General features: G+C 34.3%; 2 protein-coding genes across 4 annotated transcripts; both read left to right on the forward strand.

Moving 5' to 3' along the window:
• The first annotated feature begins 158 nt into the window (after positions 1-158).
• Positions 159-3,517, forward strand: gabarapb (GABA type A receptor-associated protein b). Its single transcript, XM_039669699.2, has 4 exons — positions 159-430; positions 1,755-1,833; positions 2,689-2,807; positions 2,884-3,517. Exons 1-4 carry the CDS (start codon positions 341-343, stop codon positions 2,947-2,949), a joined length of 354 nt encoding a protein of 117 aa, XP_039525633.1. The 5' UTR covers positions 159-340; the 3' UTR covers positions 2,950-3,517.
• Positions 3,518-3,653: 136 nt separating this feature from the next.
• On the forward strand, positions 3,654-15,520 carry spata6l (spermatogenesis associated 6-like). 3 transcript variants are annotated; one of them, XM_089120633.1, is made up of 13 exons: positions 3,654-3,755; positions 6,084-6,221; positions 6,312-6,360; positions 7,699-7,740; positions 7,840-7,964; positions 8,083-8,166; positions 8,263-8,373; positions 9,300-9,408; positions 10,409-10,440; positions 12,089-12,225; positions 13,204-13,297; positions 13,417-13,512; positions 14,441-15,520. In XM_089120633.1, exons 2-12 carry the CDS (start codon positions 6,144-6,146, stop codon positions 13,486-13,488), a joined length of 933 nt encoding a protein of 310 aa, XP_088976759.1. In that variant the 5' UTR covers positions 3,654-3,755; positions 6,084-6,143; the 3' UTR covers positions 13,489-13,512; positions 14,441-15,520. The 3 variants fall into 3 exon arrangements, with proteins under 3 accessions (XP_088976759.1, XP_088976691.1, XP_088976722.1); XM_089120565.1 differs by lacking the exon at positions 3,654-3,755 and adding an exon at positions 5,051-5,655; XM_089120596.1 differs by lacking the exon at positions 3,654-3,755 and adding an exon at positions 5,051-5,655 and having other exon boundaries at positions 12,089-12,223; positions 13,214-13,297.
• Positions 15,521-15,749: the final 229 nt, after the last annotated feature.

Consider the following 15,749-nt stretch of genomic DNA (forward strand, 5'->3'; position numbering starts at 1 on the left):
GGGAGATAGTCATATGACTGACCGGAGCACCGCTTGACAATTCTACAGTGTGTACAACCAAGAAAGTAGTCCCTACCTTACAAATAACAACGAAACGTCAGAAAACACTTTAGTAACAAGCGAGGACCTTCGATACGTCTTGTGTCAAATACTTTAAATAATAGTAATAGTTTTTAGGATGTGTGGTGGAGTCTGAGTTGACAAAAATAATGTAAATATACTGTGCCCGTATTAATGCGCTGAAGGAAAAGCACTTGCAGCTGTGTATGAGAGAAGCGTTCGTTACATTTCTGGCACTTCTGTGTGTTTCTGAGACAAATTTAGTCTTCCTTTAGCAACCATGAAGTTTCAATACAAAGAAGAGCATCCTTTTGAGAAGAGGCGATCAGAGGGAGAGAAAATCAGGAAGAAATATCCAGACAGGGTTCCTGTAAGTCGGTTTGTATCGTTTGAAATGTGTAAACAGAAGCTCGCGTTATAATAGGGAACCACAACAAACCAGTAAAAACGTGAACGGCGTTATTGATATACATTATTTGAACGTGACCAAACAAGTCTTGTGTTCATTCGTTCTTTCTAAGCATACACGAACAAAACAGCTTTAGCTTCAGTAGCACGTGAAGGGCGAAACTGCTGAAGGCCACGTTGATGTATCATCTGAAATTATTTATTATTAAAATGAACAGTCTTCCCATGTTATGCTTGTTAATGGCGTAGCTATTTGAACGGTTATATAAATCAAAATCACTTTTTTCAAATCTTTGAAAGGCGTACAATTCAATATTCATTCACATCGCTTTGTTTTCATGGTCTCATCTGCTTTAATCTGCAAGGCTTTGTGAAAAGCTTGAACTTAATTAAGTATGATGCGGTGTATTTAAATTGTATATGTGTGTATTTAACAAAAAAATACATGTTTAAATTTTGTTTATTGGTAAAATAATACATTCAGGACCACATTAAAGTGGTGAATCTTAAAATAGCCTCGGTGTCCTATAGTCAACATGTTTACATTCAGAAGGTTGACTTTGTTTACCTTATAACCAAGCCATCCAAACAAGCAGTACTCTAAAGATTAAATTTTGAAAATTTTAATATTGATTTCATTATATCCCTTTTGTTTAAATCACTTGCAACCAAAATTGGGTGGTGTTTTGTAGCATATACAAAGTGTGCGACTAATTTGTTATATGGTTCAAATTAATCATTGTTTTAAGTGTCCAAATATGACTGATAATTCTAAAATCAACATATTAAAATGAGTTGTAGTATTGTACAGAATATAACACGTGCCTACGTTTTACAGCTCTGTAATGTCTCTTTGCTCTGTGTTTCTTTCATTTCCTATGGGTGAACAGCCAATTTGTGACTTTTTTTGACCACTTAAACTCATAGAATTAAATTGCATAGCTTAGAAAACTCTTAAAAATAACTTTTGAGGGGACACTCATTTTGAGGAAACCATTTTTATAAAACAAAACAAAAATGCAGCTACACTGGACTTAAGTAGTCTTGGGTAATCTTGGGTCCAAAAGTGTTTTGTATAGTTATCTTGTTCCTCATCTTCAACCTAATTATCAAAAATAGCACAGCTTTTCTCAGATCCTCTTTGCACCAAGTTAAAAATCACCCATGGTAGGCTTGAAATAAGTACGGTGTGAAAATCAATCGAAAGTAAATCATCATTCTGTTTCATATAATGCTTAGTTAACTCTACCATTACTAAAAAAAGTGTTTATTTGCTTCTGTACTAGGTTATTGTGGAAAAAGCTCCTAAAGCCAGAATAGGTGACCTAGACAAGAAGAAATACCTGGTCCCCTCCGACCTGACGGGTAAGTCGTTTTATGTCAAATTTTATTTTTAAAAGTTGTTCATTTACACTGTCAGTGATTGCTTCAACATTTTTGTTGAGCTTTTCTAAAAGTACTCTTTAAAGTGACCCTATTATGCTATTTTAAAGGTTCCTAATTTTGTTTTGGAGTCTCCCACATACGATAGGTTTACACGCATCCAAGGTCAAAAAACAGTAATTGTCTCATAATATACACTGCAGCATCGCCTCTTTACTCACAGTCTCTGAAACAGTTCGATAAAGGATTCCGTCTCTAAGGCCATGTCCACACTAATACGTTTTCGTTTGAAAACGTATATTTTACTCTCCGTTTTGGCCTTCCGTCCACACTGAGACGGCGTTTTAAGTCAACAAAAACGTATCGTTTGGAAAACGCTCTCCAATAATCAATGATTAGTCGATTAACCGTTCTAATAATCGTTAGATTAATTGATTAATTCCAAAATAATCGTTTGTTGCAGCCCTAAACCAAACCCTTCCAGAATCAGCTAGTGTTTAAGGACCGGGGCAAAGTAGATGTCGTTCGTGGGCAGCCAATGAAGACCATAGGCTGGTGGTATGCACACGTGTTAAATCCTACATAGGTTCGTGCAGAAAGTAAGACTGGAAATGCTGACGCACATTTGAGGCAGTTCAGAATGAGTTAAGGAGACAATCACTCCATTTATCGTGCACTTTAATCTTTAAAACTTTCTTTTACATTCACAAACAGCCATATAACACACTACATGAAAGGTAATGTCTTATAAAGCATGATAGGGGCACTGTCAACTCTAAAGTATGTTTTTCTTTCTGTACTGTTTTATATTATGGATTTTTTTGTTGTTTTTAAAAGTGGGCCAGTTTTACTTTCTCATCCGAAAACGAATCCACCTGAGAGCCGAGGATGCTCTCTTCTTCTTCGTAAACAATGTCATTCCCCCTACCTCTGCTACCATGGGCCAGTTGTACCAGGTATTTCACTCTTTCCTCATCGATATCCAAGTCGTTTTATTTTGTTCCTCTGGTAATGTCAAGTTCTCGCACACAGGAACATCATGAAGAAGATTTCTTCCTTTACATCGCCTACAGTGACGAGAGTGTGTATGGAGAATAGAGCCAAATGGGAAATGAACCTCACCCTCCTCTCTTTCTTCCTTTTAAAACAGTATATAGACGTCATTCTGGTGGCCTAGTGCTCTCAGAACTGAAGTAACCGATGCACTTTTGCTTTAATTCGATCATATATCCTTTCATGTTTTATCCTTTTATTTCTGATGTTTATTAGAATTTACCAAGAAGTAGTTTTTCCATTGGTGTCTTACAAAACTGTCAGGCACTAGCTCTAATACAATGAAAATGTCACTGATACCGTTCAGGTTTTGTTTCCTAGTCATGCTCATTTTTAATGTTTTTGACCATAAACGAATGTTTGCTCTTTCTAGATGGTTTCTAACTAGCATGTGCAGTCCAGCACTCGCTGGTCGGTCAGTTGAGAATTCGCACAAGTGTATTACTTGGATTTACTTTTATTATTGTACCTAAAAAGTAGCTGGTTAGATTTATTTTAAGTTGTAAATCTAAAGTGCAAGTTTTATTTGCAGTTTTTGTTTTTTCTTATCTTGGTATTCAGCTGTATTTCTGGTACCCTTGACGTTGACCATATAAACCAAACGCACGTGAAATTTGTCTGTCGTCATTTTATCTCACCATCTGGTAAAGTAAACAAAGGGTTATGCTTAATATGGAGGCTCAGAGGGAAACAGCTGTGCACCAATTAAATATTGCAAATAATAACTATACCGGTCCACAATTATAATAGAGGATCTTGCTTGTTTCCTATATATATATATATATATATATATATTCAGTAAATGGTAAATTCAGATTTCCTGGTTGTCAGAGGACAGGTGATTGAGGAAGGTATGTACAGAGATGGGCATAAATACATGAAAATATATTTAAAATAATGTGTGGAAAATGTATTTAAATACAAATACATTGTTTTGAAAGTAATATACAAAATACATGTGAAATTGGCCATCCAGTACAGGTATTCTGTTGAACACGAAATAATATATTTTAAATAATGTTCCTCTTAACTTTAGCATGGCACTGTCACAAGCACACAGTGAGTGAAGAAACTACATGGGTTAAATTCCTAACATTATCTCTGCTCTCTGTCATTCTTTCTTTCTTTTTTATTTATTTATTTATTTATTTCTTGCTGACAATTACAAATAAACTTATGGAAAATAGCAGCTATTTATATGCTTATTTATGACCAGGTAACAATGTAGTCTATTACTTGTGGTGAACTCTTAAAATTCATACTGTATAATACGTAATTCATACGTAAAACTGTGGGAATATGAATGGGCGATATGATCAAAATCTTAATTTTACTTCACAGTAACAAAACATATCATGGTTTCACAATTCTCAACATAAGTTTTGAAACCATAGCAAAAACTGAATTTCAAACTCTGTTTTTTTGTTGTTGTTTTTTTTGTTTTTTTTTGCAGGTAGTCCAATGCTTTTTAAGTTTATTTGTTTCTATAAGTTTATTAAAAGTAGAAATTGTATCTAAAATTTTTAAATTAGAATTTATTTAGATTAATTTGAAGCTATTTACTCAAAGTTTATTGTTTTATTAATAAAACTAAAAGCTTAAGATTTTCTATGTAAACGATTTAGAAAAAGTTCAATCGATTCACACTTTATATCAATGCTATGTAGTGTCATATCACCCAGCCCTAACATGCAGTAATGCTTTATTAAACACAACTGACAACCTAGTAGTTGATCAAAATCAACAACCAATCAAGACTGATTGGCTAACACTATTTTCTCACTTGTCTGTGCTCTTTTGTTCTTTCATGTTATCTTGAAAGACTGGAATTGATCATGACATCCTCAACTTATTCCAACCTTATTATAAAATACTAAAATACTCATCTTAAATGTATTTAAATACAAATTACATTTGATTTTTTCCAAAGGCTTTAAAATACAAAATAGTATAACAAAATAGTAATACTGCCCATCCCTAGGTATATATATATATATATATATATATTAGTACATTTATATATATATATATATATATATATATATATATATATATATATATATATATATATATATTTAAATTAAATCCAGACAGGTTTTCTGATAAATGATAGAGTAAGGTGTATGTGTGTATATCGCACACTACGACCAGATACGACTTTTATTTTGTTTGTTCTGATTTCCGGTTAGTATCTGCTTCAAAATAAAAGTCCTATTCGTAAGCAAAGCGTTACTTGCCCCGTTTCACGAATAACAATGAATTAATCTTGAAGAATGACCATTGTTAGTCAAATCCTTGTTTATGACCGAATAGCAGAAATGTCACGAAGAAAACGTTGTTAATATGATCTTTAAAATGAAAGATAATCTTAAAAAAGCCTTATGCATACAAATACATTTAAAATGAATTTTAGTAATATTTTGGATGAGTTTGAATTATATTTCTGTTTAACAAAACTATGTTTTTATGAGCTAAAAATGGCAACAATTTGTTTGAGACGCATTAAATTACACAAAAGAATCACTGGGTGGTGTTTGAACCTGAACCGGTTCATTGAAATGAACTGTTCGAATAAATTGAATCGCGGAAATGGGCTGGATTTCCCTGTGCACATGATGCCATGGAAACGCGACGCTCTCCTGTATTGACCATAAATGATCTCTGGAAAATAACAGTTCGCTAGCGGTAACAGCAAAGCTCAGAATGTCCCACAAAGCAGTTAAAGTGATCATTGAACTTCATTTGAGGGCGGTGAGGATCTTTCGATAATTGTCTTAGTAAGATAACTGTTGCGTACTTAAAGGTATAGTTCACCCAAAAAATAAAAATTCTGTCATTATTTAACGACAACGTTACTCACCCTCAAGTAGTTCCAACCCTGTATGAGTTTCTGTCTTCAGTTGAACACGAAATAATAATTGGTAACCAGACTGACAGTTGACGGTACACGTAGACTTTCACAGTATTTTTTTCCTATTATGGAGGTCATTAACTGTTTGATTACCAACATTCTTTAAATATCTTTGTCAGTGTTTAACGGAAGAAAGAAACTAATACAGGTTTAGAACAAGGGGTGAGTAAATGATGACAACATTTTGGGTGAACTATCCCTAAGTGAATGGCCAGTGCAAACTGTTGTGTGCCTTTCTGTTTCCTGTTTTATCATACTTGTATTTTAGATAACCTGTCCAGGTGTGCATCTACCAGCCAAAGATGATGTTTACCTCAGTGTGAGTCTTATGAATCAATACAGGAAGTCAGAATGTCTTCCTGCAGTGTTTCCATTATTGGTTCGGGAGAAAATAAGGTTTGAAAAGGTGGTGTGATTTTCCATTCTATCTATTTTAAATAAAGATTTAAAAAGCCATCTAACTTTATTGTAAACTCCCTTCTTTTTTTTCTTGTAGATCCTGAATGTCTCCACCGATCCTGCAGCAATAGCAGAACTCCTGCAGTGTGAGTGAGCTGCTGCGTTTATTCTCTCTCCTCCCTCCTCCTTTACTCCTTCATCTTGGTAATTCTCCTCTGCCTTTCCTTGTGAAAAAGAAGTACACTTAAACATAGTTTTAAAAAGAGTACTCATAACAGAAATAAAATGCTCAAGTGCGAACTAAATGTAACATTTTCTCACACTTTATAATAGCATGTCATAATGTACATTATAGTTTAAATTTAGTTCAGTTAAAACTTTAGACTGCTTCTTTTGACCCACTTAAAGGAGTAGTTCACTTAAAAAAAAACTTTTCCTGATAATTTACTCACCCCCATGCCATCCAAGATGTCCATGTCTTTCTTTCTTCAGTCGAAAAGAAATTAAGGTTTTTGATGAAAACATTTCAGGGTTTTCTCCATATAATGGACTTCAATGGGAACCAAACGGTTCAAGGTCCAAATGAGAGTTTCAGTGCTGCTTCAAATGGCTTTAAACGACACCAGACGATGAATAAGGGTCTTATCAAGTGAAACGATCGGTCATTTCAAAAATAAATAAAAAAGGTTAAGTTTTATAAGCACAAATGCTCGCCTTGATCTGTTCTGTGATGAGCATTCGTGACTCTTCTGTTCAAACTCGTTTATCAAAATGAACAAATCTTTTTTCGAGTCATGACTCGAAGGGTCCTAGATAAGACCCTAATTCATTGTCTGGTGTCTTTTAAAGCCCTTTGAAGCTGCACTGAAACTCTCATTTGGACCTTGAACCGTTTGGTTCCCATTGAAGTCCATTATATGGAGAAAATCCTGGAATGTTTTCATCAAAAACCTTAATTTCTTTTCGACTGAAGAAGGGCATCTTGGATGACATGGGGGTGAGTAAATTATCAGAAAAAGTTTTTTTAAAAGTGAACTACTCCTTTAAGTAGGACTTAAAGGGATACTCCACCCAAAAATGAAATATCTGCCATCATTTACTCGCCCTCAAGTTGTTGCAAGCAAACCTGTGTGAGTTTCTTTCTTCTGATGAACACAAAGGAAGATATTTTAAAGAACGATTGGAACTTTGGCACCATTGACTTCCATAGTATTTTTTTTCTACTATAAAAAGTCAGTGGTGCCAAACAACTGTTTGGTTCCAATCAGAAGAAAGAAACTCATTCAGGTTTGCTTGCAACAACTTGAGGGTGAGTAAATGATGACAGAATATTCATTTTTGGGTGGAGTATCCCTTTAACATACATACACACACACACACAATGGAGGATCCCTTTAAAGGGATAGTTCACCCAAAAATGATCCCACAATTTACCGGTACTCACCCTCAAGCCATAGTTGTATATGACTTTATATCTTTCCCAGGTGAACCAGTGAAAATAGAACTCATTCAGTTGATTCCTCCAGGTACACCCGCTATTATTTCTCAAATATTACTACATGAATCATTCTGCAGATTGCTGACCACAGTTAAATCTCTATTTGCTTTTTATTGCTCTTTTACAGCTGGAGAAATATTAGCCAGTTTTGAAGAAGACGCCAGAAGTTTTCTTTTCCCAGAGCCAAAGCTGGTCCCATCTTTCTCTGGAGTAGAGAGAGACGTATTAATGACACGGCATCCCAATTTTCCTGTAAGTGCTTATTTATTTACCATACTGATTTAATTTATTTGCTTACCAACACCAATAATGGATTATTGTGCATTATTAAAATGGGAAATCTGTCTTTATATCCATTGATTCATCTCAGGGTATCTCTCCAAGATTAGAGTTCTCCACAAAGACCACAATCAGTGACATCTTCAGTAACAATGGCTTCCAGAGTCTTCCTGTGGTAAAAATACAGATTTTGAAATGGAAGAACGATTTTAGCTGTATTGCTTTATAATATTGATTGCAAGAACTTGAAAGATGTTTTTATTTGCTTTAGAGGGCAATAAGGAAAACCTCTAAAAAGTCACGGAAACAGCATATCACCTCATCCCAAAGACATTTCCCGTCTGCTTCATGGAGTCAGAGAGAACACCGCAACAGAGATCAGGTATCAGATGTCTCAACTAATTCTGTATACTATGGGCAACCCCAGTTGATACATTCCTTTTAATATTATAGGTTATAGTGATTTTGCAAAATTACTAGCCACTCAGAATTGCCACAATTTTGACATTGATACCATGGGGTTAAAACTGCCTTATATTTATTTTAAATATTTTCTCATAATTTGGCAGCAGATAAATTAGGCTGCTGTCACTTTAAGACCTGACACACGATTCATTATACTGCGTTTTCTTTCCCAACTGTTTACACTCACTTAAAACATTACTGACGTTAATACACCAAGACTGGTATTTTGACATTATTTTTTGTGTATTTGACTGTTTAAGCACAATAACCAGCGAAAAGAGCTCAATTTAGTACTGAGAGACAGCTTTATGTGCGCATACTTTGGGTTTGAGAATAAAATCTGAGGGAATGAGTAAATTGATGTGCAATACATGCATCCCACACCAAAATTTAAGTTGTAGCAGCAACAATATTCATCCAAAAGCGAATGAAATGAGTAAGTGAGGGGAGGAAAAATATATATGTTATATATAAAATTCAACTGGCCAAAGTAGGAGTGACTGCGCTACACGGAGGATGGCGCATTTGGTGGGTTGACAGAAGCTGAATTTTGCAGACAGGTGTGAGTGAGTTGAGGCGGGGCTAATTTCCATATTCACAGAACAACGTATACTAAATGAGGCAAGGGTGTAGAGTTACATTCAGGCATTTTAAGGCATGACACATTTCTTTTCAAGGAAAAAAAATGTTTAAATATGTCATTTTTGTTGATCAAATATGAGTTTTAAGGAATAATCTTATTGACTACAGGGCGACAAACTAGTTCTTAAGACAGTCTTACCATGGTGGCTAAGTCGCCCATCAGTTCCTGAACATCTGTGTGTTTATGCTTGCCCACGGCAGGTTCAGAGATCAGGTGGACGGTCCTCTTCCCATTGTTCACCCGTCTCTGACAGAAACTCCAGATTAAGGAGTCTTTCACCACATCACTCTAAACCATCAAGAGAAGCAGGTATGAATGCTTTATAACACCAACCATTAATCTACTTATCATATTTGTTCATGCTTCATTTGTTTAAGCTTTTTTCAACTCTCTTTATTAAAGGGGTCATTGGATGCAAAATTCACTTTTATATGGTGTTTGCATATAAATTAGGGCTGTGCAAAAATTAATTGCGATTAATCGCATCCAAAATAAAAGTCTGTGTTTACATAATATATTTGTGTGTGCTGTATATAATTATTTTGTATATATATAAATAAATATGCATGCATGTATATATTTAAGAATTATTTGTGCTTAAATTCTATATATATATACTTTGTATAATTACATAATCTATATTATATAAATATAAATATTTTATATATGAATAACACATTTTCTTAAATATATACATGCATGTGTGTGTATGTATTTATATATACAAAATAATTATATACAGCACACACAAATATATTATGTAAACACAGACTTTTATTTTGGATGCGATTAATCGCAATTAATTTTTGCACAGCCCTAATATAAATGTGTCTTTTCATTGTGTAGACCACCTTACAATGAAAAAAAAATGTATTCACCCCTTTTTTTTTAATCTTCAAAAGCCTAAACACTTTCAATAATCAAGCTGTTTGGATTTTCAAGCTGTCATGCTCTGCCCACGATCACTGACGGACTGTCCCGTATTAGCATATTTGTGCCCTCAGCCAATTGTATACTGTCTGTCAAGGCAAAGGGTTGCTCATTATCATTTAAAGAGACATGCACCGCAACGGGTCGCTATGAACAGAGCTGTTTTTGAGGAGGTAAAAAGGGTGTTGTTTTACACAACCATTGAGGAATTTTAACCAAAGTATGCTACAAACTTTACATAAAGACCCTAAAGAATCATACCAACTTGTGGAAAATGGGCATCCGATGACTGCTTTAAGTTTAGTGACGTTTGACTTTAACCAACTGAATGTTAATGGGTAAACCATACTTATTCTATGTACTGCTTGTTTTTCTTCAGGAGACCTGAGAAGAGGCTATTCCAGACATTGGGTTAGTTGTAAATATTGTTTGTCATTCTCTGTCTGTACTCTATTAAACACAAAAAGTTAAGTCTGACACAGAGAAAGGGATTCGTCTTTGGGAAAAAAAGAAGAAATTACATTTGGAAAAACTTTCATTTCATCATGTGTGTAGGCTACTAACATGTTTGGTTGGTAAAATAAATATGTTGTAAATTCAATTCAGAGCGTCTTCCGTGTCTGGAATGGATGTATTCTTGAGTCTATAAGGTAACAATAATATAAGAAGATAACTATAAGAAGATAAGATTCGTTTTCGTCTATAGGCTAGCCTACTACTGGGTTAAATAGAATTGCCTACTAAAAAGAGACTAAAACACAATTTTCATTGACTAAAACTAGACTATGTCTTTCGTCGACTAAAACTGGACTAAAATGTCATCAGTTTTCGTTGACTAAAACTAGACTAAAATGTCATCCATTTTCGTCGACTAAAACTAGACTAAAATGTCATCAGTTTTCGTCGACTTAAACTGGACTAAAATGTCATCCGTTTTCGTCGACTAAAACTAGACTAAAATGTCATTAGTTTTCGTCGACTAAAACTGGACTAAAATGTCATCAGTTTTCGTTGACTAAAACTAGACTAAAATGTCATCCGTTTTCGTAGACTAAAACGTCATCCGTTTTCGTCGACTAAAACTAGACTAAAATGTCATCAGTTTTTGTCGACTAAAACTAGACTAAAATGTCATCCGTTTTCGTCGACTAAAACTAGACTAAAATGTCATCCGTTTTCGTCGACTAAAACTAGACTAAAATGTCATCAGTTTTCGTCGACTAAAACTAGACTAAAATGTCATCCGTTTTCGTCGACTAAAACTAGACTAGACTAAAAAGAGTATTGAACGTGACTAAAACTAACAAAAACTAAAATGTCAGCTTAACACAAAGACTAGACTAAAACTAAAATTAAAACAGGCCGCCAAAAACAATAGTAGTACCAGTTATTTTGGACTAACTTGTTCCTCAATATCACAACCTGTAAATATGAACAATTATTGATGTATATATTTTCAGCCAGTGTTCTCAGAGTTTGATATTGTGTAGGTCTCCTGCTAACTGGCTTAATCGCGTTATTACTGTCTCACTTCTGCTAATCACTTGAGGGCCACTATTACATAAAACTGTGTCTATCCTGCACTGTACACGATAGACCAATCACAACAGACTGAGTTGTCTGGCCAATCAGAGCAGAGTAGCTCGCGTAGAAAGGAGGGATTTAGAGAGATTGATTCATTTGAGTCTTTTGAGAATCACTGAAAAATGTGGTGATGTGCAAATCTGTATTGGAAATAAAATATTGTTTTTTGACCTTTGATCCATGTAAACCTGTTGTAGAAGACTCGAAAATAACATTAGGAAGCTTTAAAATAGCATAATTGGGGCACTTTAATGTTAAATTATCTGCAAGTACAGTTAAAAAAGAGTCTTGCACTGTCGTCATTCTTCCTTTTATCCTTATGGAGCTCCTCCATCGCTCCATTCCCAAGGCTCTCGGCCCTGCCCTGCTTGCCACATGCAGATTCAATATAATTAAGCACACTTTTTCACAAGGGCATTTCTTTAATGAAAATCCATACATGAGCTGCCATTATCCGATACTGTATATTCCTCAGATGGCTGATGAAGACTCTTCAGACACAGAAGATCTCCTCGACTACGCTGAGGAAGTGGGCCGTCATCATTCCCTGATGGGATATGAGGGATCTCCCAGCCCAAATTACTCCAGCATGGAACGCCAGAGGCACAATGGGTGTGTTTGTGTGTGTGTTCCCATGGTAGATTTGCATGAATCCACATCAGTTTTCCACATCAGACAATATGAAGTATCGTTCATTTCTGAAGCTGTACAGTTTACCTGCCAGAGTTTTAATACATTGGTTTGAGGTGTTTGTTCACTGATCTTAAAGGAGTAGTTCACTTTTTAAAAAACTCATCATCCAAGATGTCCATGTGTTTCTTTCTTCAGTCGAAAAGAAATTAAGGTTTTTGATTAAAACATTCCAGGATTTTTCTCCATATAATGGACTTCAATGGGAACCAAGCGGTTCAAGGTCCAAAAGACAGTTCCAGTGCAAACTGCAAACTGTTCAAAGGGCTTTAAATGATTCCAGGCGATGAATAAGGGTCTTATCAAGCAAAACGATCGATCTTTTAAAAAATAAACAACAAAGTTTACGTTTTATAAACTCAAATGCTCGCCTTGCTCTGTTCTGTGACTCTCCAGTTCGAACTCGTTCATCAAAATGAACGAATCTTTTTCCGAGTCAATTCGTTCGTTGAATGAACCAAATGAATCGAAAAAAGATTTGTTCATTTTGATGAACGAGTTCGAACTAGAGAGTCACAGAACAGAGCAAGGCGAGCATTTGAGTTTATAAAACTTAAACTTTGTTAATTATTTATTAAATGAGCGATCGTTTCACTATAAGACCCTTATTCATCATCGCCTGGAATCGTTTAAAGCCCTTTGAACAGTTTGCACTGAAAGTGTCTTCTGGACCTTGAACCGTTTGGTTCCCAGTAAAGTCCAATATATGGAGAAAAATCCTGGAATGTTTTCATCAAAAACCTTAATTTCTTTTCGACTGAAGACATCTTGGATGACATGGGGGTGAGTAAATTATCAGCAAAAGTTTTTTTTAAAAGTGAACTACTCCTTTAAGTATAAGCAATTGTGATAGTGATGCCTTCTTTAAAAAAAAAGTAAATACTGTGTTATTTTCTGCAGCTCTCTCTTGGGCTCTTCTGACCTTTGGGAGGAGGTTCAGGAACGGGTTCAGAGCCTTTTAACATCTCCTAAAGCAGTTCATAGACTAGCAAGTGTGAGTACCACTCAAATGTGTGCACACACACAGTCCATTACAGAAATAATTGTTGTGGAATGTTATGCTGATTGTGGGATGGATCATTTAACCTCCTCTGCCTCTGTTTTTGATGTCAGGGTGCCACGGACTCTGAGATAGACGAGGTACTGATACGGAGATGTGTTTTGGCCCACTCATGCCCATTTTAAACACCAGTGTGTTATAAGAAAGTGGTATGTATATGCTTAAATTATAATTATTGCAATAATAATAAGAGTCTTGGCCATAATCTTAAAAAGCATACTTAAGTGTGTACTGAATGTAATATTTTCAGTCAATTGCATGTTAATTGCAATTTAATGTTTATTTTAGTTTAGTATGTGTATTATAGTTTAAACTGATATTAAATAAAAAATAACAAGTATTTAGAATTGCTTTTTTTACCCACTGAAGTAGGACTTAATTAAATCTATGAAATTTCATAATTACTTCGTCTTTGAAATGTCAGCTGAATTTACTGACAAGCCTTTTTGGTGAATTAAATACTTTAATGTCATTTCTATTTAAACTTTTATGTCATGTTAAATATATTTGTTATACATTTGTAAGGATAAAGTTGCATTTTTTTTGCATTTTACATAATACATTAAATATTTGAATATCAAATGTAATATAAAAAACACACAACAGTTAACATTATAATCAAGTACTTCACATGTGCTTTAGTATGTTAGTCAACACATCAATGATGATTATTAAAACATGATTTAAAATGTATTTTAAAGTAAAACTTAAAAATACATGATACAAAATACATAAAACTTAAAAAACAGTCGTTAAAGTCTACTCTTTTTAAGTACACACTTAAGTGGCCTTTTATCTCATTAATATTGTATTTTAATATTGTGACTTTATGCAATTACAGTATATACAACATGGTGATAAAAATGGTCATTTTAGAAGAAAATTTCAAATGGCATTTAGAGGCTTTTGCATCTGAACTCTTCATATATACATATATATATATATATATATATATATATATATATATATATATATATATATATATAATTAAGCCAATTAAGCAAACATCTTTTTTCTTAAGGGTTGTACAGCTTCAGTGGGTATTTATTTAAAGAGCGTCCTTCTCTTTATCTACAGATGAAGCAGAGGACCCTGTGATGTCTTGTGGCATTGCATCATTTTCCATTCAATTATGAGTGTCTTTGTTTGTAGTTGTGTTTGTATTGCAGTATTGAAGTGAAATAGTATATTCCATGTGTTTTTAAAGCACAGTGGTTCTCAATCCTGTTCCTGGAGGCCCCCAAAAAGTACACACCTGATTCAGCTCATAAACTTGTGACAATGGAGACCAAAATAGACATTTGTGATGCTAAAATGGTACATGTGTAATATAACCCTCATAACAAAAAAGTTGTGATGCAGTAGCATTGCACATGGTCATAAAAGTGTTTGACATGCACCGTTTCACAATGAGATTCCTAAATAAAAATCTAAATAAGGCAAAGGTCCATTAATAACATAGAAAAACTCTGGAAAAAATCTTCCATTCAGCAGTGCTTTGATGACATCCTTTCTTCTTTTTTTTTTTTTTGCATTTGCATTTGCATGCAAATGTTGCCTTTCAATTATTAGCAATTAAAATGAAATCCCTTCTTTGGTTGATTATGAAGTTCAAACGGCTTATTCTGTTTGTGTCAGGGAGCCTCAGGTGTGTTTTGTCTACCGCATTCCCCCCTCGAGTAAAATGAAGAACATCCGTCTATGCCACTTTATAAGGTACACCTTGCTAGTACCGTGTTGGACCCACTTTTGCCTTCAGAACTGCCTTAATGGAGTAAGTTAGTTCATTTAAAAAAAACATTTGCTGATAATTTACTCACCCCAAGTCATCCAAAATATCCATGTCATTCTTTCTTCAGTCGAAAAGAAATTAAGGTTTGTGATGAAAACATTTCAGGATTTTCACACTTACAAGTGGTTGAAAACCTTCTTATTTTGTTATTGAATGATTGTGTACGTCATTCTGTATATCTATTGTATATAGATTTCTATTGGATTTATGTTTGGTCTTTAATTATCATTTTTACAATAATTACAATAATTAAATTAAATGACCATAATATACAATTATTAAACATTTGTTTGGTAATGAGAATATTTGTTGTCCTGCAATTGATTGAGCATATTTCAATTATTAAAATAACAATTTTAACAAATTACTAGGAAGGTTGTGTATGAATTCACATTTATTTGGATTATGGAGAACAAACTGAACAAAACCATTTGCTCACCAGGGTGCCTTTTTAAGCCTACACATTTGTGACAGCAAGTCTCTGCGATCAGAAATTGTTTCATCAGTTTGTGTGTGCAAATTTCTGTGAGAATGTGCTGTCTGTAGAAGAGGTCCAGTTTTGTTCTAATCTGAGCCCAGTACTCCTCAGAGAAG

Source organism: Pimephales promelas, chromosome 1 (assembly GCF_988280905.1).
Source record: "Pimephales promelas chromosome 1, fPimPro1.hap1.1, whole genome shotgun sequence".
Taxonomy (NCBI): Eukaryota; Metazoa; Chordata; class Actinopteri; order Cypriniformes; family Leuciscidae; genus Pimephales; species Pimephales promelas.